This window comes from Rhinopithecus roxellana, chromosome 14, assembly GCF_007565055.1.
Source record: "Rhinopithecus roxellana isolate Shanxi Qingling chromosome 14, ASM756505v1, whole genome shotgun sequence".
NCBI lineage: Eukaryota > Metazoa > Chordata > Mammalia > Primates > Cercopithecidae > Rhinopithecus > Rhinopithecus roxellana.
Window position 1 is genome coordinate 77,330,535 of NC_044562.1, and position 25,647 is coordinate 77,356,181.

At 40.7% G+C, this 25,647-nt stretch overlaps 1 protein-coding gene across 3 annotated transcripts in view; it reads right to left on the bottom strand.

Annotated features, from left to right (window-relative positions):
* Positions 1-216: 216 nt before the first annotated feature.
* GAD1 (glutamate decarboxylase 1) overlaps positions 217-25,647 on the bottom strand; it is a 46,332-nt gene continuing 20,901 nt past the window's right edge. For 2 of the 3 annotated variants that reach the window (XM_010377614.2, XM_030916885.1), the window contains exons 6-7: positions 25,322-25,412; positions 19,174-19,364 (exon numbers count right to left, since the gene is read on the bottom strand). In XM_010377614.2, the coding sequence (XP_010375916.1) occupies positions 19,328-19,364; positions 25,322-25,412 (128 nt within the window). In that variant the 3' untranslated portion in view covers positions 19,174-19,327. Of the gene's footprint in view, positions 1,660-2,474; positions 2,565-4,215; positions 4,324-7,615; positions 7,766-8,845; positions 8,925-12,605; positions 12,671-14,157; positions 14,275-15,893; positions 15,949-16,171; positions 16,252-16,336; positions 16,453-17,781; positions 17,895-19,173; positions 19,365-25,321; positions 25,413-25,647 lie in introns of those variants that run through there. The other variant, XM_010377613.2, reaches the window with a different exon arrangement.

Consider the following 25,647-nt stretch of genomic DNA (forward strand, 5'->3'; position numbering starts at 1 on the left):
CAGCTTCCCAAAGTGCTAGGATTACAGGTGTGCACCACCATAATGATTTTATAGAGGAGGAGCTTCAGAGCCTGTGACAGTGGATCGAGTCTCCCTCAGCTTAATCAGGGTACTGAGCATCACCTAAAGTCAGCCAATAGAAAGCAAATGGGCTATGGGCAACCCAAGGAACTATAATTAGAAACATCTCTGTATGAAACACAAACTAGAAGAAAATTTTGTTCAAATTCTCCATGGAGAATATTTTTATTTATTTATGTTCTTCTTGCATACTCTAAAATGCACAGTGTGAGTTGCCCTTCTTCAAAAACAGTTGTGAGCCTGGTCACTTTATCTGAGATCTTCAGAAGGTCTTCGGAAATGTTGCCTTAGGTTTCAGCTAAGCGAGTCACAGAGATTGGTCATCAACTACTACAAAATTACAGGAGATCTAGTTATTTTCCAACAATTACTAGAAAAGCATTGAGAACACCAGACGTACAGCCAGACAGAGAGGGTAAGAGAAGAGCAGATGCTATTTAAGTAACAGGATTTCCATATATATGACTCTATGTACAATCTTAGAATTCTTTTACAGACAGTAAAATGCTTAAATCATTATTTTAAGGGCACTCTAATATAAATACAAGTCTCACTAATTTTAATCTTTTCTCTTTGGCTCACAAATGCACGAAAATACCATAAACAGTTTTCAGAACTTACTTCATTAATATATAAATAAGATACATTACAAATGGGAATAAAATACAAGACGCCTCTTTAACATGGTACATCTCTGAATATAAATAAGCAAATATTTCATTGACCTACAATTAAACAATCATTGAAATCATGACACATAATCTCCCCCTCCTGCCACCAAGGTCAGACAACAGTAATTTACACAATCTACACAAATTAATCTCTAAAAACACAGCCATAGTACACCTGTAACAATGACTCTGCTACTATTTTCCCTTAACAGAATGCTAATGGGGAGGGTGTGACTTGTCATCTGGTGGTGTTTTTTCTCATCCATCAGCACTTCAGATGGAGAAACGCTGACAGTGAGGTCGATTCTCACCAACAGCATTTCCCTCGGCCCCTAGGACATGGCGTTTTGAAAAACAGCTTTCCTGGAGTTATTGGACAAGCTGGTTGGCAGCACATTTACCTCCTCGGTAACTGCTGAAGGTAAGGTGAATTCTCTTGGAGCGGGAAACATGCTGTGGTCTATTACTAAGCCACACTCACTATACATGTATATAGAGAGGTATGTATAACTGTACATATATACTCTGTTCCTAATGTGCAACTTTTTAAAAAAGAACACTATTTCCTGCTAACTAAACAAACAAGCTTTAAGTAATGTTTTAACAATATTCTTCAAGATATTATGTTTTCCCTCAATGAAATGGCCTATGTGTTTCAGCAACATAAAGAGGTTTGTTCTGGAGTGCCGGAGGGAAAAGGCATTCCCATAAACTCATGTTCTGCGAAGGGTGATTACAGATCCTGGCCCAGTCTTTCTATCTCCTCAATGAGGAAGTCAATGTCAGACTGGGTAGCGGCTGGGTTAGAGATGACCATCCGGAAGAAGTTGGCCTTGTCCCCCTGGGGCTGGTAGCCAACCATGGTCGTGCCTGACTCCATCATCAGGGCTTTGATTTTTGGAGCCACCTTGTGATGGAAAACACAAAACAAAACTCAAGACTGATATTAATACCCTCTCTTTTTAACAATTCGACCCAACTTGCATTTTACTATTTGTGTTTACAATGACATAAAAGCAAAGAAATATTTCATATCCAGGAATCTTTGGGGGCTAATATCAAATGACTACCTGGTCACGAGTTCCCTCAGAAAGTACCGTGCAACCGAATTTTGAAAGTCAGTCATGGAACAATGATAGTAAAATAAAAAATGAAGACAAAACCAAAAAACTCTTATAGACAACACCACAAATTCGGGGTTTTGCATAACTCAGAGCCCAGGATACTGCCTGGCACATAGATTGTGTTTAACAAATATTTGTTAAATGGTTGGATGAATTAAATGTTATATAAATTAAATATAATCTTAAGAACCCTGGATAAGATGTAAACTGGATATAGAAAACAGCTAGAATGAATCAGCATTACAGTTTGCTTGAACTTAAAAGGTTATTGTAACAGACACAGTTTAATCTAGAACATCCCTGGGAATATGCACATTATTCCCTTATCCTGCGTAGGGCTACTTTAATAAAGAACATCAACCAAGGACAAGGAGACAAGATGCATCCTTTAAAAGTTCCTGTGATAACCACAGTAAGGGGGTGATGCAGGCTCAAGAGGAATATAACAAGATGGCTCTCCACCACCCCATTACCAGAAACCCACCCCATGGCTTTATTTTTTATATTTCCCCCACTAGAAAGGCACATTGGAATGAGGATGTCCTGACCAGCCAGAGAAATTGCAGAGGATTAGATGAAACACAAAGCGAGTCTATACCTTGTGTAGCTTTTCCCGTCGTTGAGGGCTGTCCGGCACACCCCTGAGGCTTTGTGGAATATACCAAAAACAGACGTTTGTGTGCTCAGGCTGCAGAGATTTTAACAGACAAACAAACAAAGAAAATTATGATAACTTGAGAGAAAACTGTTCCCAAACCAATATGCATCCTTGGTGGAAGTCTCTTAGACCAAAGAAAGAGGTTGAATGTTCATCTCAAAGGCAATGTTACTTCCACACTAGGGAGAACAATGCCTCATTTATCCAATCATATCTGGCAAGAGAGCTGTTCCCTACAACCAATTTTCTAGGTAACTAAGGTTACCAACTTTAAACATTAAAATGTTACAAATAATTACATTTGGGCAATTTTTTAAAAAAGGTATCCATCTATCCATCTTGTCATATAGAAGATACTTGAAACATAGTTTATGGATGCTGAATATTTTATTTAGTTTATTATATTGATACTGAATCTTTTCTTGATGAATCAGGACTATCATAATAAACATTAAGACTGGTTATATCAATTAATAGAGTTGCTCCTAAAAAAAAAACCAAAAGACTGGTTCTACAGCATAAGGTAAGGCCTGCTGAGATGCCTCAAACTGTTTAGTGTCCCTCCTGTAAAGATTCCGTGCTTTTTGAGTTCTGTGTATTCTTGCTATAGTTTTAAAGTTTTCTTCCTAGTTGCTGTTTGCCATTACTGTGCCTGTCTCTAATTGATTTGAGATATCACATTTGTTGTTTTTAATCTGCTATTAAGAGTGTTTAAAGTAGTATGTAAATGATCAGAGCAGTGTCACTGATTTTAAACTGCCTGGGGCTCTTTTTTGTTCATTTGGTGATTCACATGTGTTCCTAGTAGTTTAGGTTGCCTGATAAATAGAATAATGTTGACTGTAGGCAGTGTTATACTATACTGGCTTATAAGTGGATTTTCTTTTATTCAACACTGGCTCCTATTCCATCTTTCTTTATTCAAGTGTGAGCTCCATTGGGTCAAAGAAAGTATCTGTTTTGTTCAATACTCTAGAATCTAGGTCCTAGCAGGAGGCCTGGCACACAGTGGATACTCAGTAAACTCTGACAGATACTTTACTGTGTGCAGTATGCACATGAACTCAGGGCAGAGACAATTTTATCTTGCTCTCCTCCTTATGAATCTATGTTAAGTAGAATCTCATTTTAGAACAAGTCTTGGAAGGTAAGAATATACCCATCCTATAAGCTTCTTGGAAATGAAAACCACTTTATCATTTTTTAAAATTTCTTTTTATAAGTTCTATATTTTTTTCTTATAGAGACAGGGTCTTGCTATGTTGCCCAGGCTGGTCTTGAACTCCTGGACTCTAGCAATCTTCCTGCCTTGGCCTCCCGAAATGCTGGGATTACAGGTGTGAGCCACCATGCCCAGCCTGAAAAACACTTTGTCATAAAGGTTCAACACAAAACAATCTCAAGAATGATGAAGGATTCAGACCTGTCAAGGAAAGACGTCTTGTCTGCCCAAAGCTGGCCAAGAACAACACAGTTTTAAAAGACATAAAGGAAAAAGTCATCCCAGTGCTACCAGAAGAAAAGTTCATAGACATGGTAGGAATTAAAGAGAGGAATTAAGAGTGCATAAGAATAAAAATTTTGAAGCAGTTTCTGACAATGTGGGAAAATCCGGCTTCAGGAGCTTCCCTCAATACTTTTTCTGGAAATACTGTGTACCTGGTCCATGATGATTACCTACCTCACCATCGAAAACCATCTCAAATTCTTCTCTGTTTTTAATCTTGGCGTAGAGGTATTCAGCCAGTTCCAGGCATTTGTTGATCTGGTTTTCAAATCCCACTGTGCCCTGTTTTAAAGAGAAAAGTCATGTTTGTGGTTGCGTTTCCCTGTGATGAGCATTTGAGAAGGCTATGCCGTCCCTGTCTATGGGAAATATACAAAAAAGTATTTTTGGAGATGGTTAGGAAGAACAATCTAATCAAATATGTACAGCTTTTTCACAGATGTGCATGGAATAAATGATGTGTGCCTGCTTCCTCTTTGAAAGGCACTCCAGTCTTTGGGTAGTTATTCTTAACTGGACTTATGCCTGATTCTGGTTTGCTTTAGGATGGTGCTACTCAAAGTGTCATCTATGAACTGAGGCCACTCCACAACTGTAACCGGTCTACAATCAAATGAGTGTAGAAATTGAGATTAAGCATAGGAAACTTTTATAGCAATTGGACAAAGGGATTTTGTCTATTGACTCTAATAAAAAATAGTGGCTTGTTCTTTGTATGTTTTTAAATTTCATTTTTCTAACAATTCCTCTTTAGGGTACTGGTCCATGATAGGTGAAAAAAAAAAAAAAAATAACTGGTTCTTCAGCATAGAAACTTCAAAAGATACTGCTGTAGAACTCATCTTCCCCAGCAGTAAGTCCTTGTGAAACATGTCCATGCCCTCTCAGGCAGACTACCTTCCACATAACAGTGTCATACCTTTTAGGTGACAGGCAGGCAGGCAGGCAGATGGGGAAGCCATTGGTCTCAGTATATGCCCCGAGATTGCAATAGTTACAACTATTGACAAACTGGTTGAGCATGAGTTTCAAAAGCCGGCATGGCTGATTAATAACAGCAGTATGAGGGTTGTTGACTGGGTCGGTGTTAACAAGGAGAGCAGATGCACAAGGCTGGCTATGGATTGCTAATGGGCCTGAGCAAAGTCCAGCACTGACAAAGCATCAAGCCTCTCCAGGTAGTGTAACTGCTGACCGTACACTCTAGTCAGTCCACTTAGGAATGAAGCCTGTACCAGGGTCCCATTTCAGCAACCAATCACTATGGAAAAAACCTCCAGCAGATGGTTCAAGAGGTTATTGTTAGAAATGAAAAAGAAGACACAAATTACTGAAACAGGCTATGTGATCATTGTATGTCAAAATGACAGAACTCCTTTTTTGTTGTTGCTATTTATGGCTTTTTTTTTTTTTTTTTTGAGATGGGGTCTCACTCTGTTGCCCAGGCCGGAGTGCAGTAGCATGATCTCAGCTTACTGCAATCTCTGCCTCCTGGGCTCAAGTGATCCTCCCACCTCAGCCTCCTAAGTAGCTGGGACCACAGGCATGCGCCATCACACCTGACTAACTTTTGTAATTTTTGTAGAGATGGGGTCTCACTTTGTTGTCCAGATGGGTCTTGAACTCCTGCGCTCAAATGATCTTTGCCTGCCTTCACCTCCCAAAGTGCTGGGATTACGTGCATGAGCCACCGTGCCCAGCCTATGGCTATTTATATGTTTACAATTCCTGTGATTACTTTGTAATAGAAATCAAATTCAGACTATTTCTATATTAAGTCAAAACAGAACTGGGTGTGGTGGCTCACGCCTGTAATCCCAGCACTTTGGGAGGCCAAGATGGGTGGATCACTTGAGGTCAGGAGTTCAAGTCTAGCCTGGCCAACATGGTGAAGCCCTGTCTCTAGTAAAAATATAAAATTAGCCAGGCATAGCGGCGCATGACTGTAATCTCAGCTACTTGGAAGGCTGAGGCAGGAGAATTGCTTGAATCTGGGAGATGGAGGCTGCAGGGAGCAGAGATCGTGCCTCTGAACTCCAGCCTGGGCAACAAGAACGAAACTCTGTCTCAAAAAAAAAAAAAAAGGCCGGGCGCGGTGGCTCAAGCCTGTAATCCCAGCACTCTGGGAGGCCGAGACGGGCGGATCACAAGGTCAGGAGATCGAGACCATCCTGGCTAACCCGGTGAAACCCCGTCTCTACTAAAAAAATATAAAAAACTAGCCGGGTGAGGTGGTGGGCGCTTGTAGTCCCAGCTACTCAGGAGGCTGAGGCAGGAGAATGGCGTAAACCCAGGAGGCGGACCTTGCAGTGAGCTGAGATCCGGCCACTGCACTCCAGCCTGGGCGACAGAGCGAGACTGCGTCTCAAAAAAAAAAAAAAAAAAAAAAAAAAGACAAAATGACTTACTGAGGAAAAAACGAATAATCTACCAAATTTTTCCTACAGAAGAAATATTTGACTAGAAATTTTGCTGGAAAATCTTGTTGTTTGAGTGTTAGTTAGATTCAATCTTAAACATAGAAATTATTAAAATTAATTTACAATAAACAAAAACAAGGTATGTAATATAAAACTATGAAATCAAAATTTCTTTTACTTGATTGCATACAAATACTTTTGAAACAAATAGTCAAATGGTAATCCTCTCCCTCACTCATATTTTGGGAGAAATTCCAATAGTTAGCTTTTTTCCTTAGGTACAGAAATGAAACCCAAAAAGTTGATGAATGCAGACACAGCATGCTACCATCTAACAGTAGGGTTTTTCACAATAAAGTATACATTTTCCAGAAGAGCGTATTAAGTACAAACAATAGGAAAGGCATTATTGAAGTAGAAGTTAAAACTGTCATACATATCCCCATGATGAGAAGCCTCATAAAAGAATTCAAGGGGTCAGGCGCGGTGGCTCACGCCTGTAATCCCAACACTTTGGGAGGCCGAGGCGGGTGGATCATGAGGTCAGGAGATCAAGACCATCCTGGCTAACACAGTGAAAGCCTATCTCTACTAAAAATATTTTTTAAAAAAATTAACCGGGCGTGGTGGTCGGCGCCTGTAATCCCAGCTACTTGGGAGGCTGAGGCAGGAGAATGGTGTAAACCCGGGAGGTGGAGCTTGCAGTGAACCGAGATCATGCCACTGCACTCCAGCCTGAGTGACAGAGCAAGACTCTGTCTCAAAAAGAAAAAAAAAAGAAAAGAAAAAGAAAGAAAGAATTCAAGGTTCTACTCAGAATAATGCAGTAATTTTATTTTTTTTTATCTCTTTCTCTACGCCTGCACTAAATAATTCCATCATCCCCAAGGATTGCTGTGGAAATCCTTATCTTGGCATAAGTTTTAGTTGTTCTAAGAAGACTTCATAATAGTTCAAATTGAGGAGACTGAACGAAAGGAGAGAGAATTTCACATAAGGAATAATTTCATTCACAAAGAAAACACAGTTAATTCAATGATCTAGATACTGATTCCACATATAGTGAATTATCTGTGATGTATCTTTGCCCCTCTTTTGCCAGCCAGTCTGTGCAAATTACATCTGCTCTATTTTCTGAATTATTCCCTTCATACCTTTGCTTTCCACATCAGCCAGAACTTGAAGATATCCACGTGGCGGCCACACTGAATTGCCTTGTCCCCAGTGTCGTAGGAGACATCATACTGCTTGTCTGGCTGGAAAAGGTATCCTGCACACATCTGGTTGCATCCTTGGAGTATACCCTATCATGGAAATCAAGATGGGTGCATCTGCATTTATAGATCAGAGATGTGGGTGGCTTTAAAACCAGGCTGGCTTGGAAGGAGAGGCTTGGGGTCATATACAGTCTTTCTTCTGATGTCTTTATGAGGCCTTATGCTTGTTCTGATGACCTTTTCTAAAATCACTCTTGGAAAACCTGCCATCCCTTTTTCTCTGACTCTCTGATTAGAAAGTGATTTTTCTGTCTCAGATGCCATCCCTCTAAGGGGAAATGTGTGTGGGTGTCTGGGATTGTTTCAAGATTGGGAAGTGCTATGGCATTCAGGGGGCCAGGGTTAGAGATAGAAACTTCCTCAGTGGGTGGGGTAGTTTCATGCTGTGAAGAATTTTTCTCTCCAAAAGCACTCTGGCAAAAGTTTTCCAACCTTTCCAGGACCTCCTATGACATGAACATGGATTCCGTGTATGAGTGGACTAAAGAGGCTGTGCAGATTCTGGCTCCTACAGGCTGGAGACAGACTTTTTGGAATTCTTCTGTGTGCCATTTTACTGGAGCAACAATGCCTTGGAGGGCAGGGTCCTATTATTAGGCATGTGAAGAAGGGAATATGAGGCTCAACCATTTATAGCAGCTTTTGGGGCAACATTCCTTGTGGCCCTAAGTTGATATTTGTAGTTGTTGTTCTGTCTCATTTATTTCAGTTCTTGGGACCACACATTCATGCTATGAACTCCGAGTATGCTCCAGTGAGTGCTTTTAGTCCTCACTGAGGACAAAACTGACTGGATGCCTCACCTAACTGCTCTCACTTTTTTTGTGCAAATATGAAGGAATACTCAATTAAATAATTCCCTTAAAGGTTCAGTTGCTGACAGACCCTGAGTACTGATCAAGGAAGAAGTGCAGTAGCCAGCAAGAGCCAAGAGAAGAAACCAGGTTAGCTGCAAGGGCAGGAAAGGACAGCAGCAGTCGTCTCTCAATGGGGCTGCCAATCTCGTGAGTCAGCCAACAAGTACTGCAAAGAGACCCCACGTGTGTCTCTTTTTGTACTTTCTAAAGAATGTATGGGCTCCAGCATAGCTTTGGAGGGAGTACAGACCTTTTCTTTGACGAGAATGGCAGAGCACTGCAACAGCACACCCATCATCTTGTGAGGGTTCCAGGTGACTGAGTTGGCCCTGAAAGAAGCACATGAGACTTCAAGAAGGTGCAGGAGTCAGAAGGAGGCAACTGTTCTCTTGAGGAAAACACCACCCATCCCAATTCAAGTCAGTAAGTATTATCCATGCCTATTCTCCTGAATTGACTAATCAAATAGTAAACAAATGTTTTGCAGGCAGTCTCGAAGCATTACATTGGAGACTGCATCTTAGAGGTAACTGCTATTAACAATAACTAACATTTATGAATAACTTATATGTCTTATTGTTTTGAGAGCTTTCAGGTATTACATCAATATGGTATCATGGTTAAGAACTCAGGTTTTGTGTTTTTTTTTTTTTTTTTTTTTTGAGACGGAGTCTCGCTCTGTCCCCCTGGCTGGAGTGCAGTGGCGCAATCTCGGCTCACTGCAAGCTCCGCCTCCTGGGTTCATGCCATTCTCCTGCCTCAGCCTCCTGAGTAGCTGGGACTACAGGCGCCCGCCACCGCGCCCGGCTAATTTTTTGTATTTTTAGTAGAGACGGGGTTTCACCATGGTCTCGATCTCCTGACCTTGTGATCCGCCCGCCTCGGCCTCCCAAAGTGCTGGGATTACAGGCGTGAGCCACCGCGCCCGGCCAATAACTCAGGTTTTGGAGCCAAACTGTCTAAGTCTGAGTCCTGGCTCTGACATTTGTTAGCTTGGGGACATTATATAACTCTTATGTGCCTCAGTTTCTGTTAAATGGGAAGTGTGTGCCTCACAGAATTGAATAAAGGACAAAATAACTTAAAAAATGTAAAATGCTTATAAGAGTGCCTGACACACATAATTCTCATCACAACCCTATAATGTAGGTACAATTATTACCTCTATTTTAGATGGGGAAACTAACATGCAGAAAGGTTAAATATATTACCCAAAGTCACTGAGTTGGGAAGTGTTGGAGCCAGGATTCAAGTCCGAGGCCTCTAACTGCACAGCCATTGTTCATAACCACTCCACTAGACTGCTTCTCTCTAGGAGACACAATGGCTTCTTTCTGCCTTTCTCATTTATAGGCTGATGATGCTGACCTACCCACTTACCGGGCAGTATCAAGAGTGGTACCTAAAAGCAAGGCTCGACTGGACTAGTCTAGACTCTGACTGCCTAGCAGCATTATTTAAATGCTAAATGAGAGTGATTTTGCCAGTTTGGGCTGCAATGATAGCTTAACAAGCATGGTCTCCTAGCAACTGCATCATTCTGTCAGACATAATTAGATGGTTAAGGAGCACACTAGCTAGGGCATTACAGAAACAACTAAGTCTAATGTATGATGATTAAAACATGGGTAACTTGCTTGATTGGTTTGCAGACTCCTTCCCAAAGGCCTGGCCCATAGCTAGGTGCTGCATTTTAATACCTGTGAAGGATCTTTTCCCCTAGATAGAGCAATTGGTTCAGAATCATCCTGCCTCTGCTCTCCCTAGAGCTAAACCCTTGCTGTGAACTTTCAATCTCTTCATCCTGCTTAGGTCCTTTAGTTAAAGGACCTAACAAAATAATTTAGTGCATATGTGCATTGTGTTTCAAGGTAAAGAGAGGAAGGTCCGAAGATCTTTTCCCTTCAGTGTATAATAAAACCTTTGTGAAAGAGACCTGTGAAAAATTCCAAGGAAAGTTAACTAAGTGCTTAGCTCACTAAAAAGCATCAGTGTGAGGTCATATTTAAATGGTAGTGAATTTAATCAAATTTCTCATTGCTATCATTTACCAAGTTGTTAAAAAATTATATTTAGGTCTCATAAAATGTCTTAAATGGTTTTCTGCATATCCTAAAGGTCTGAAGTAAGTGATTCTTTGCTGCTACAAAAGGAAAGTAATAAGACATAATATGAATTCAATTTCCTTTAGAAGACGTATGTGATTTAAAATGTTAGAAATGAAAAAGTCTAGTGTGAAATGTTTTAAGTTTTCCTAGACTCAAAGACAGAAAATTAAAATTGTCTGAGAAATCTAAAGTTAAGTTGGCCTGGCTCATCCAGAGTTCTTTTTTTTTTCTTTTCTTTTTTTTTTTTTTTTTGAGACAGAGTCTCGTTCTGTCGCCCAGGCTGAAGTGCAGTGGCATGATCTCTGTTCACTGAAACCTCTGCCTCCCAGGTTCTAGTCATTCCCCAGCCTCAGCTTCCTGCGTAGCTAGAATTACAGGTGTGCAACACCACGCCTGCTAATTTTTGTATTTTTAGTAGAGACAGGATTTCACCATGTTGGCCAGGCTGGTCCTGAACTCCTGACCTCAAGTGATTTGCCCTCCTTGGCCTACCAAAGTGCAAGGATTACAGGCTACTACACCTGGCTCAATTTTTTTACATTATCCTGTGAGTTACGAGGTTGTCCACTTGACAGAGCCGGTCTCACCCACGTTGACACTGGTCTTTCAAAACTGAGACAAAAGTTTGGGGAGGCACAGTAGAGGTAACAAAAGCCAGAATCCTGGCTGTGGGAGGAGCCCTGGGCGTGCTCTTCCTGCCTGCTCCATGTTCGCCTCTCCCTCCTTAGTCTGCTTCTACCTCTCCCACCTTGCTCCAGCCCCACTGGCCTCTTTGATGATCCTCCCACTTGCCAAGAACAGTCCTGCCTCAGGGCCTTTGCACTTGCCACTCACGCTGCCTAGAATACTCTTCCTCATATCCTTGCTTCCTGTCTCCCTTTATCGCAGTATCTGCTGATGTGTTACCTCCTCAGGAAGGCCTCTGACTACCCTGTCTGAAACAGCATGCCTTGTCACTCACTGTTACCTAACCCTGTTTTATTTTTCTTTACTATGAGACAGATTAAATATTTGTTATGAACATCTAGCCTACTGGAATGTAAACTTCAGGAGGGCAAATCTCTTAATTGATAACACCTTTCATATACTGCCTTATTTTTCTGCATTTATCAGATATGCATTTTTATTAGAAAAGCACCATAGGTGGCTGGAAGACAGGTAACTGAATATTCACATCCACCCCTACCTGGCTCATGATAGGTGCTCAGTAAATATATGCAGAATGAATCAATGAATCATTGTGACTTTGTTATGGATCAACACTTAGGAGTCAGGTCAAAATCATATTTGGCCTAGAACATCCACTGAATTTGAACAGTAAAAAAGAAAATAAGTTAGGAGCTGAGTGTCCTGCCCTTTCTGGAAGTAAGCTTAATGAGGAAGAAGAGGAAAGTGAACCAGTGGCCCTTCCTGTGCCCTTGGCAAACTCTGATGGCCTCCAATTCCCCTCACTGGTTAGTCTCTCTCTTCTCCTACCTGTGTACCTGCAATTGCCTCCTGTTACACTTATCACATTGTGTTCTAACTACTTGTTTACTTGTCTTTCTGATTGATTGATTGATTGTTATTAGAGACAGGGTCTCACTATGTTGCCCAGGCTGGTCTCGAACTCTTGGGTTCAAACAATCCTCTCACCTCAGCCTCCTAAAGTGTTGGGATTACAGGCGTGAGCCACCACACCTGGCGTGTCTTTCTCTCTTTCTAAATTGTGAATTCCTTCAGGACTCCTTTGACTGGGAAATCAATCATCCAATAAATGCTCAACAAATGCCTGCTGAACTAAAGTGAATTTAGACTGAAATACGATGCAGGGGATCAGGGCAAGGCGGTGCAGGCTGACATCAGAGCATGGTCTGTTTGATGTGCTGGGTGGAAAGAGGCCTGGCGAGTTCTGGCCCATACCTTTCTATGCCATTGAGTTTATGGCGGTGCTTCCTGGACATGAGCAGCCCACCTCCCCAGGCAGCCTGTGGGGACAGAGAAAGGAGAGGAAGAGGGGAGCAGTAACATTTAAGAATCTAAAACTAGTCATTTCTCACTTCTAGTAAAACATGCGCAAGAAAGTACAAGGTGAAAAACATAAGTTTCTCTGAAAAGTTCAGCCCACACTGATCGTTCAGTCAGTTGTGATTCTTCATTGCTTGTCATTTGTTTTTCAAAGTTCCTCTGGAGTGTAGCTGCACAAGTGATACAGCTAGGCGAGGTCTGAGCCTGAGGAGCCTGAGGTGCCTGTTCTGCCAAGACCCAAAGGTCCAATGGCCTAATAGCCCAATGTGCTGTGGAAAGCCAACACAGTGAATCCCCCTCCGGGTGGCTCTGGAAGCTGCCCAAAAAACTGAGGCCTGCTCTCTGGTTCTTCCCAGAGTAGAATTCTAACAGCTCCTGAAAAACTCAAAAAGCAGCAGTTCCTGCTGGGTTTGGAGTTCTCAACAGCTTATATAACAAGAAGACATTTTTGTGGGTACCACGATGCATGTTTACTGAATAGTTGGGATGCCACATGATACACAGCCTTTGTTAGTCATTAGTTCAGTAGCAAGGCAGATTATCCTACTAGCCAATTGTGTGAAGTTAAATCCCTAAGAAAATGTGCAGAGAAAGAAAAAAAAAATACACCCAGTCACACATGTGAAAATGCATCTTTTGTGTTTCTGGGAAAATTTGGGATTAAGTCTCTTAGTTGACAATGCCTTTCATATACTGCCTTATTTTTCCTAAATGTAGCAGATATTCTTTTTTTTGGGGGGGGGGGGACAGAGTTTCACTCTTTCATCCAGGCTGGAGTGACATGGCATGATCCCAGCTCACTGCAACCTCCGTCCCCAGGTTCAAGCGATTCTCCTGTCTCAGCCTCCAGAGTAGCTGGGATTATAGGTGCCCACCACCACACCCGGCTAATTTTTGTATTTTTAGTAGAGACAGGTTTTACCATGTTGGCCAGGCTGGTCTCAAACTCCTGACCTCAGGTGATCCACCTGCCTCAGCCTCCCAAAGTGCTGGCATTACGGGCGTGAGCCACAGAGCCCAGCCAGATATATTCTTTTTAAAGACATGTCATAGATGGCTGGACTGAAGGCAGGTAGCTGAGGGTTCACATTCATGGCCACATTCTGTATGTTGTATCTTCTATTTTTTCACTCTGAAATCAGTTATATTTTAGTCTGTAGCCATTTGTCCCAACAAAGCTACCTGGGAAGGCAATGAGACCATATTCTAGGATGAAACACAGAAGACAGCAATCGACTAGTAAGGAACTGGATGAGTCCCAGAGGATGTTCCATGTCTGTGGTGTGTACCAGTTGTGAATGGCTGGCTAGGGTCCAGACAAGAACTGGAACTAATGTGGTGTGGAGAGAGGGCTGGCTGGGGTGTGGAGAGAAGCTTGAGGCAAATCATAGAAAAGAGCTGCCTCTACCCCCAACATGGACTGGCCTCTCTGAGTTATAGCACTTACATCTACATGCAGCCAAAGGTTGTATTTCTCACATATATCTGCGATCTCTTGTATCGGATCAAAAGCTCCATAAACAGTTGTGCCAGCAGTTGCATTGACATAAAAGGGAACATATCCCTACAAGGTAAGACAGATACAGGCTGATTAGTGTTTTTAACCTTTCTCATTTGCTGATTTCCACAGGAAGCAGAATTGTATAACATTTATTTCTAACAGTAATTGGCAAAGCTTATGTGTTACCAGATACTACGTCTAGTAGTGTTTTGTTGGCTCATTCACTCATTCATTCATTTATTCAACAAATATTTTTTGAGTGCCTTTTATGTGCCAGGCCCTGCCACAGATACTAGAGACTCTGCAGTGAGCACAAGAGATAAAGAATTCTGTCATTGCGGAGTTTACATTTTAGTGGCAAGTGACAGATAATAAGCTAAATTAAATAAGCAAAATATATAGTATGTTTGATAACAATAATTTCTATGGCAAAAAATAAGGCAGGAAAGAGTAATCATAAGTGTTTGGAATGATGGTCAGGTAGTTCTGAATATCATCTGGGCATCATTCTTTTAAGAGGTTGTGTTGTTTTAAGTGTATTGATGTAATAATTATACTGAAACATTGTGGGGTTTGATTATTTAAAAAAGGTCTATACACTGTGAAAGCTGATACATTCACTAACAGTGGACATGGTGAAATGTTGACATAAACAAAAAATAAATGAAGGAGTAGAGTAATAGATCTAAGACAAGTTTGGGGAAATCTGTGAATCTTAAGCTTTTCTTTTTTGCTGAGACAGGTTCTTGTTCTGTCACCTAGGCTGGAGTGCATTGGCATGATCATGGCTCATTTCAGCCTCTACCTCTCCAACTCAAGCAATCCTCCCACCTCACCCTTCTGAGTGGCTGGGACTATAGGCGTGCACCACCACACCTGGCTATTTTAAAAAAATTTTTGTAGAGATGTGGGTCACCCTATGTTGCCCAGGCTGGCCTTGAATTACTAGGCTCAAGGGATACTCCTGCCTCAGCCTCCCAAAGTGCTGGGATTACAGATGTGACCCCCTATGCCAGCCCTGTCTCTTAGGCTTTTGTGAAGCTCAGCTCCACCTCTGCTCCTTGCTCAGCCTTTACAACACTTAGACCTACCTCATGTGCCAAGACCCCAGCAAATAACTACAATTAGAGAAAGAGGTATAAGAATGTAACCGAAACAACCATGTGTTGGTAAGTGGCCTGACAGCTACCTGGCACTGACTTGTGGATACATCTGTTCTATGAGTTTTTTGTTTAATAGAGTTTGTTGAGGCTGGATTTGCCAAGTACCATGGGCCATCTGCCAGGGCATGGAAGCACTTTGCTAAACAGAATCCTAAGCTAAAATGGCATTTGTTAAAATGAGATAATACCCAACAAGTAGTAAGTAAAAAGTTCAATTAGGCTATATCTTCATGATGCTCAGGGAGTTGATTTATTGAAGAACATCAAACCAATCACTTGGCACCATGACGACAGGACAAATAGTTTAATGACTGAATTTTTCATTGTTTAAAAAATCCCTGATATTGTGTAGACACAGCTTTACAACCAAATCATTTTACAAGTTGGAAATAAGCAAATACCTAAGAATAGAATTTTAGAAGCACAAGAAAATTGTCTCATATTATCAAGGACTTTTTTGTCTAGAGCAGAAAGAAGGTATTTTTAAACTGGAGTTTAGATGCACCACAGAGTACATACCTTCTGTTTGGCTTCAAGAATTTTTGCCTCAAAATCAGCTGGAATTATTTTCCCCCTATAATTATTGGAAAAGGAGGGAAATTAAAATGAAGAATCAATGAGATTGCACATGAAAAAAACTTTAGCAGCAGCAGAAAGCAATTTAATCGGATATTTTCAACAGACCATTAGCAGCTTGGCACACTGTACTGAGCCAGTCTTTAAGCACAATAAAACAAATTTAACAGATGAACACATTTAATACATCAAGAACCTAATATTCACTCTCCCCTGCCTACCTTTCATTGCACTTTATCAAAATCACATTGTCAGTTCCAAAGCCAAGTGCAGCCCCAGCTTTCTTTATGGAATAGTGACTCTGCAACAAACAGAGGCTCGAGGTTAGAAGTTGGAGAGTCCCCCCGAAAAACACCTCTATCCATGAGAAAGCATCCCCAACTCACGTGTTCTGAGGTGAAGAGTACCAGTTTGGGCACAGCCGCCATGCCCTTTGTCTTAACTTCCGGGAAGTACTTGTAGCGAGCAGCCATGATGCTGTACATGTTGGATATGGCGCCCCCTGTCAGCAAGCGGACATATTGGGAGGTGTTGAGGCGCTTTCATTATTGTTTCTAAAAACGAACGCTGAGCTGGTGTCTCAAGAGACAAGGGAGGTCAGGAAGCAGAAGGATAATATCCTGATAGGTTTTGCTGGCTTCCCTATTGCTGGGGCTTCCCACTGGACCCTTTACCCTGGGAATACAAGTAGTCACACTTATTACCAAAGCTATCTAGGCGGTTTGGCTGGAGGTGATTCATGTACTTCAGTGCCCTTTCCACCTGAAGTCTAGACAGAAATATAAGAGGTAGCTGCATCAGTGGCTGCAAAGGGATAGGTGAGTTATATCCTTCCTGCTTTACTTTCTGCTCAATCTATTTACTGAACAAAGATGAATCTGTTCCCTGAGTTCAGAAAGACAGAGAAAGAAAGAGTAATGGAGCCTACAGAAAGAAACAATGACATTTCTTGGTTACCTGCCTAAGTGCTCTCTTCAGCCCAGCTGAGTTACTGAGTCATTTAGGAGAACTCTTAAGTTTATTAAAATAAGAACAAACTCATGTTTACTTAAATAAAGACACAAGGAGAACTGACATAACTATGTATGTTTGGCCAACACAAACTAGTTTTACATTAATTATCTGACAATTAAACTTAGGCAAATTTGTGGCCTGCTTGAATTACCTAGATAACTGCAATTCTTATTTATTCTTTTCCCCTTGTACACAATCACACTGTTTCTGACACCATCAGAATAGCTATCCTTGTTTTAAAAATTCTTATTTTATCTACTTCAAGCTAGAGATTCAAAGTAGATATACTATTTTGACTGAAATCAATTAATTAATAATCTTGATTCACTGATCCCCAGCATAATCAAACTGCTGTTGACACAATGGAGTTGTTTAATAGTGAAACCTTGTTTCTACAAAAGAAATTTTAAAACAGCTGGGCATGGTGGCACATGCCTATAGTCCCAGCTACTTGAGAAGCTGAAGCAGGAGGATTGCTTGAGCCCAGGAGTTCGAGGCTGCAGTGAGCTAAGATCACACCACTGCACTCTAGCCTGGATGACAGAGTGAGACCATCTCAAAAAAAAAAAAAAAAAAAGAAAAAAAAATGGGGTTCTTTAGCATGGTCTAGACACAACCTTTGTCAGTTTTTATGGATTTATGCATAGCCTTTGTTAGTTAATTCATACATAATGTAGCATTTTTGCTAGTCTTCATCTTGAAAAAAAAGCAAGTATCCAAAAAAAATTTTAAGGCGTTATTCTTCTACAAACCTACTTCATATTTTGTATTCTTGAGAATCCCAAACCTTGAGAAGAGGAAGAGAAGAGAAACCTACCAGGAGAAAATATCCCATCACCATCTTTACTTGACCATCCAACTATCTCTCTCATCTTCTTAAGTGTTATTTGTTCCATGAGGACAAACACTGGTGCAATTTCATATGTAAACCTGGAAAGGTGGTAAGAAAAAGGACGAAAGAAAATAAAGAAGTCAAACCATTTATTTTAGGAACACAGAGGATTGGTTTAATATTTGTATTTGGGTTCTAAAAAAAAAAAAAAGCTGTTCAAAACCACTAACATGATTCATTTCCTGGAAATGCATTCAGTCGCCAATCATAAAATGTCAGAAACCAGCCTGGGTTACTGAGAGAGGTGGTGGAAGTGCCAGCCCTGTGATACTTCACCAACAAAATAGATTCTAATCTGAATGAAATGTCTTAGGCATGGTCCACCTAGAGGAATAGAAGGAAAGAAAATGACTTTTCTGAGTCCCTTTTACCTCTAAGATTGTAGGACAATGCAAATGTTAATTGAAAAAAGCATTCCAAGGTCTACGTAAAATTGGTTTACAATTTGTTTTTAAAATAACTGACTGCCAGTTGCGCACTTGTAGAATATATAAAAGCCAGAGCCAAAGTCTATCTTTTAAAAATAATGTAAACATCTAAAAGCTAACTGTGAAGATAATTGGAAATATTGACCCAGGTTTTAAAGATCTCAATATAATTATCTACATGGTTTTTCTACTAATAATCCTCAAGGACAGCTATGTTTGTATAATTCTCCGAAGTCAATATCTGTCAAGAATAATTCTAAGTGATGATTTTCTAATTACAAATTATAAATAACAAGAAGACGGTCAACTGGCATGCACAGCTAGCTGTGGGCATCAGATATCTTGGCAGGTTACATTTGTCTTCTAACAAACTGATTTAAAAGTAGCAAGCAATGCTCTTTTCAAAGCAATTCAACACAGAGGCATAGTCTGGTAGACTAATCATTGAAACAAGATCGTGAGGTCAAACGTGGAGCCTAAGAAAAAATCAAGGAAGGTCTGTCTGCAGAAAATTAAGCCAGAAAACAAAAAGGTGTTTACTAAGCTCTGAGGCTGTCTTTCTTGTTTTTGCTTGGCATTCTTTAGCATTAGAGTCTGTAGGCTGGGCTCAGATCATCCTCACTGAAAAGAGATGCCTAGACTGACTCAGCTAAGTGACATAGGGAAGCTTTATCGCTGGTTAGGGTGTTTGAGCCAAGTGCTAATGTTGAAGACTAATGGGAATTCTTGCTTGCTTAATGTGAGGAAAGGCTATTTGTAAGGATGAGATAACTATTGTTGTACATAAGACACAGGTGAAGCTACTAAGTTTTAATTGTGGATGAAAAAAGCAGTCGAATTAATCACATGGAGGTAAAAGAAGACAAAAAGATCCTGAAGCATCCTCAGATATGTTGGTAAAAGTATTTTATTTCCAAAAAGAATATGTCCATTTTCCTTGGGAGGCCCCTGGAAATTTAGGAGGAAGACCCTTGGAAACCATGTGTGCAGTTACCATCACCTCTGGAGGTCACAATCATGCTTTGGTTCTGCTCTGAGCCCCATCACCGTAGCAACCAACACTCCCTCATGTCTGATGGCCTGATAAAGGAAGAAGAAGAGAAGGATTCCTGGTTTAGCCTGTGCTGCCAAGTGTACCAAGAGGCAAACTCATGATGGGCTTTTAACCATTCTTGAACAAATGTGTTATTAATGGTTCCACTGGTTTTTGGAAATGTTGACATGACAAAAATGTTTGCATGGCGAGGAGATATGGTGGCAGTGTATGTGCTAGAATCTCCCAGGACTATATAAGAAAGCTCTCTGGGGTAAGGCAAGGAACAAATGAAATCACATACCATAATATCAGAACCATATCAAAGATTGGATGGAAGTTGGCTTAGGGTCAAGTCAATGTTGGCCAGGCAGGAACCACATGGACAAGGGAGAGGGAGTGGGACTGAATATCAGGCATAGGTCCTACTCCATGCTTCAGATTTAAAATGAATTAGGCCCAAGGTTTGCATGAATTAGCCTCCCCAAGGACCAGGAACATGGCCATTACTCTCAGGATTAGGAGGAAGAGTCTAGAGAGTTTATCATGAGATTAACTGATCTCATCTATTTCAGGTTCCTTATCTATGTCAGGTACCTGATTCCTAAACTTTCTTTCAGTTCTATTCAACAAATACTTACTGAATGACTATTCTCTGCCAGGTGACATCCTATGTACTAAGGAAACTAAGATATTAGAAGACACCATTCTCATCCTTGAGGAGGAAACCTACTAGGATGAATCTAGCATCTGGTTCTTGGCCTTAGCTGCATCCTGTTTGATAGTCCCCACCTGAGTCCAAAGGACCAATTTTCCACTCTTTTCCTGACTCATGAGCTTAGTCTTGACATTCTCTCCTGAGTGCTGGTATATCAGTCCATGGCTGCTGATCCACAGCCAGGCCTGACAAATGGGCTGTCATGGTGTTCTTCATTCCTGACACCTCTTCTGACCCTGCCACCCTATCCTGGGCCATGTTTACAATCTGTGCAGCCGCACCCACAGCCTTAAAGAAGGCCTTGTAGTTCACCTAAAACAGTTTTTAAAAAGTTTTTATTTTCAATTTTTTAAATTTTGTGTAGAGATGGAGGTCTCACTATGTTGCCCAGGCTGGTCTTCAATTCTTGGCCTCAAGTGATCCTCCCGCCTTCACCTCCCAAAGTTCTGAGATTACAGTCGTGAGCCACCGTGCCCAGTGGTTCTTCACCTAATTGGGATCGCAGACCCCTTTGGGAATCCTAGGAAATCTGTAGTCCCTCTCTCCAGGTAAAAAAAATGAAGATAGGCATATCATTTTGTATCGAACTATAGGAGATTCTTCTCTTGCAACCTGGACTCCAGGTTGGGTACCCTTTTCCTAAGTGACTGATGAAAGCAAATGAAGTCAAGAGATCAAAGGTCAAATATGAATTCAGAAGAAGCTGGTTAGATGCTAAAGTCAAAGTACAAGATTACATTTCAGAGTCAGAACCAGAAACTAAATCTGCCAGAAGCTCTGGGTTGAAGCATAAGAACATAGGATTGGAAGTAAAGATTTAAAACAGGAGGATGGTGGCGTTCATGGAGTGACACTAAAGGAGCATTCTGAGCATGTCTGTATTCCAAGTCGGGAAGTGAGTCAGCCCTTTTTCAGTGGTTCAACTCACCTTCCCAGAAGGGTTCACTCAGAGCGAAGGCAAATTGACTGTCAACAAGCTGTAGTTCTTGTGTGGCAGAGTCTGCTTGTTGCTAGCCATATCAATTTTCCCTTTGTTAAATTTTATTTAGGGTTGCTGTTCACTCTGATCAAAGACTATATTTTCTACCCTTTTTTGGTGTGGTCATGGACTAAGTTCTGGCTAAAGAGGCTTTATGGAAACGTATGAGACTTCTGAGAAGGTTTTTTTTTTTTAAATCAAAAAGGAGTATGTCTCTTTTGCCCCTCCCCTCCCCTTCCCTTCCCTTCCTTTTCCTTCCCTTCCTTCTTCCCTGCCTCCCTCCCTCCTTTCTGAGTTCTGGAACACAGGAGTGATGGCTGGAGCTTCAGCAGCCAGCCTGTACCATAATGCAACTTTGAGGATGGGAGCCATGTGCTACAATAGGGTTTAGAAAGGCACACAAAATCTGGATCCCTGGTGACTGTCAAACGGGGAACTTCTTTAATGAGAGAAATAATCTTCCATGCTGACTATCCTGATACTCCTCTTGACCTCTTCTCCTTAAAGATGTGGCAGGTAGCACATCTTCACTTTAAAAGGTAACACAGCTGCGGGGAGCTTAGGGAAACACTCTACTATCCAGATGATGAGAGACAGAAAGAAAAGAGTCAGGAGGGTCTCACATAGCAACAGTGACTGTGCGGTGGTTGCCTTTCCTATACACTGTACCTTGTATACTCTAGGCACTTAGGACTGGAACCATTTTTAGTCTTCAGAACCACTCTGTAGGATGGATACTATTATCCTCCATTTGCCTGATGAGGAAACTGAGTTTCAGAGAAATTCAGTGATTTGTTTTAAGATCTCCGAGTTAGTGTGTTTCATCAGAATTCCAAGTCTATGTATGTCACAGCTGCTTTTCCATGACAAACGAGAACTGCTTACTGCAAGCTCCTCTCTAATGACCTGCCCAGTGTGTAATGATGAATAACTCCCATAGAGAATTTCTCCTGGATATTTTCTATGAAAATAAAGTGCTAGATGGTTGAAATCATAACCTCGTAGCAAAGAGTTATGATAGATCTTGCCATTAAGATTATGTATTGCCATTAGATGTTTGAGGGCAAGCTGTTGTTTACGCTCAGGCCCTGCTCAACCTGCACAATTGTGCTTGGTGGCCCTGTTTTGGAAGAAAAGAGCTGTAGGTGCCTTGGACAACTACACATTTATGAAGTTTTTTTTGGATCTTCACTGAGTTGTTGCTTAGAAGAATATATTGCAAAACTATGTGCAAAAGCAGCTGTAAAGGCATGGACACAGACGTTCTTTTTTTTTTTTTTTTGAGATGGAGTCTCGTTCTGTCACCCAGGCTGGAGTGCAGTGGCATAGTCTCAGCTCACTGCAACCTCTACCTCCCAGGCTCAAGCGATTCTCCTGCCTCAGCCTCCTCAGTAGCTGGGATTACAGGCGCCCACCACCACACCTGGCTCATGTTTGTGTTTTTAGTAAATGCAGAGTTTCACCATGTTGGCCAGGCTGGCCTCGAACTCCCACCTTAGGTGACCCACCCACCTCGGCCTCCCAAAGTGCTGGGATTACAGGCATGAGCCACCGTGCCCAACCTACAGTCTTTCTATTCTAATAGTCAGACACCTTGTACTTTGCACCTGAGTCAGGTTATTGGATCATTCTTTTTTTTTTTTTTTTTTTTTTTGAGACGGAGTCTCGCTCTGTCGCCCAGGCTGGAGTGCAGTGGCCGGTTCTCAGCTCACTGCAAGCTCCGCCTCCCGGGTTCACACCATTCTCCTGCCTCAGCCTCCCGAGTAGCTGGGACTACAGGCGCCCACCACCTCGCCCGGCTAGTTTTTTGTATTTTTAGTAGAGACGGCGTTTCACCATGTTAGCCAGGATGGTCTCGATCTCCTGACCTCATGATCCCCCCGTCTCGGCCTTCCAAAGTGCTGGATCATTCTTTTAAAGAGGCTATGACGGAGGAATATAGTTTTTATTTTCTATGTCAGGTGCCACCTAAACTCAATGAGAGTACAGGACCAAAAACCAGGCATTATCACTAAATAAATCCTGCACTGCCATAGAAAGATCCTTTTGCCATTCTTTTCCAGACTTATTTTGAACACTGTTCCCAACCGGAGAAGGAATTGTCACAGAGAGCAGCAAATTTTGCCTCAGCTCCTGACAGTGCTGCCACATTTCATGATCTTCCAGGGGAACTGGCTTAGAACAATTTCTAGATAATAGTTATTACTTCTTTAGACAATGCCTGTCTCTAGAACTGACAGAAACTATTTTGCTATTTTAAATAACCTTCTCTATCGATCTGTTGGAATCAGATCATATTTTATAAATATCTCCCATTCAGTACAGCTGCAATTACTACATGTCATTTAGTTGGATTGGCCTTGACCTCAGATGGCTGGGACACATTTTCGTGTTTTGCAGCTGAGCTAAGAGAAGAGTAAGAGACTTTGGTTTTATGAACACATGTCAAAAAAGGAGAATTTGTGGGATTTTTCTGGTTGAGGAATATCTGGTCATAAGTGGTTGAAAGTGGTTGAATGTGTAGTTGTCCAAGGTCCCTTATTTACCTTGAGACTGAAGACATATATATACATGGAAAAAGCAGCTGAGAGCCCTGCAGAACACACACTTAAAGGTGCTGAGTAAATTCATGGCCTATATTAATATGGGTACTTGGATTTTAATAGATATGTATTTTTTACTCTGTTTTTCTCACTTATTTTCCAAATAGTTGAGTTAAAAACAACTATATTTCCTAATTTAAATTGTTCCTTAGTGCTAGATACTACAATTAAGCGTTAGTGTCTTTTCTCAAATTATAATGAACTTTACTATGATGTCTGTGCTGGCTGGTATATTTTTATCTCAAAAATCACAATACGGTAAAGATTGCTAAATGGAGCTTTTTGTTCAAATTCCAAGCAACTGTATCTTTGACCTGTATTCCTCTTAGCCCTTTCAAATCTCAGTGACCCAACATAGACACTCCGTGAAGCTAAGCATGACTTGCAAGGAGGGAGCATGAAAATCATTTTAGTTTTTCAATCAGTTTAATCTTTTATGCCTTTTAGCACCAAAGGCTTCACTTGTCACATTTGCTCTTTAAAATTTGTCACTGTTGTTTTAAATTAGCCAAGAAAACAGGAATTCTTAGTTAATAGAAACTTTTCTGAATATAGTTACGTATTTTGAGTCACAGCATTAAATAGCTTTAGAATACACATGGGTCACTATATAATTTTAAATGCCCTTCAGGTTTTCTGGCTGAGAGCAGTTTAAGAAAAACAGAAGACCTTAAACTTCAATAATTTACATTCTATCTTGATATCAAATGGAATTTCTCATTTTAAGCAATATTACCCTTTCACATAAATTCATTTCTTGGAATCTATTTTTCTATGAACTTAAAAAGTGAGTGGCTATTTTCTGAATATTTCCACAGTGACAGACACCCCTATAATTCTTTGTAGTTGTTTTAAAATTATTATAAGATAATTTGTTTTATTATTTTCCTTTGGATACTTTAATAGAATGTGGTACCATTAACTGGATGTATAGATACTGGTAAAACATTGTCAGTAGTGTTGAGAGCAAAGGCAGTACTCTGATGACCCTCCATCGATTTGTAATCTGACATTTTCTTAAAAGAGAGCACATGTATGTAGAGGAAAATTTGGGGTGATTGCTATAAGACTACCCAGGTAGTACTTGTGCCCATACCCTACAGGACTTTAGAGTCAGTTTCATGTAAATTTTCAAGAACTTAGAAACAAAGAAAGGCTTTGCCTATACAAACAAGTATGAAAACAATGTCACATTTAGAAAAACAATCACTTATTTTGAAAAGAATATATACTGTATCAGTACTGGCTGAATTTTGTTTTGGAATTTTTAATTAAGCAGTGGGTTGATCAGATTGATTTGTGGGTTTATGGCTGCTTTAATTATGGAAGAAATATGATCTAAATGATAAGGACCAATGTGCTTGGGTAGAAAAAGGTAAAACCAAGATCATACCTCAAAACATAACCTCTTTAGATACACCATTAAGAGAAATGGGTCTTTTAACATGAAATTTCAACACTACATTTTGGAAGTCAGAGTTATTATTTCTCATGACCATGTTCTTCTTAAATTCCATTATTAAATTCAACCATAGTTTATCAAGTATTTACCATTAAATCAGAACTATGATTAAACCTAAGGATTTTAAGAGAAAAAATGACCAGGGCAACTTTAATAAAATAGAACCACTGGAACTGAACTTTTAAAGCAACAAGCTGTAGTCATACATCAGGGTCGCTTATATGAAAACATATGGGACTTACATATTGGTATTGGCTGTTGATGTCAGCCATTCTCCAGCTAGGCCAATGATATCCAATCCAGTGGAGAGCTGGTTGAAAAATCGAGGATGACCTAGAGAGGAAATAGAAAAGCATCAAGACAAATGCAGATTTCTCAACCTATCTTCAAGGCAAACGGCCTGCCCCACTGGGTCACACTGATGGGGCTTGTATCCCAGTGATATGTTGAATAAGGCTGCTCAAGGATATTGAAGAAGGAAGGGCAAGTTGACCCACCCCATACCAACCATTAACATTCATGATGTCCCCCAAACTTTTATGTTTCTAAAGCATCATGCTTTTTTTTT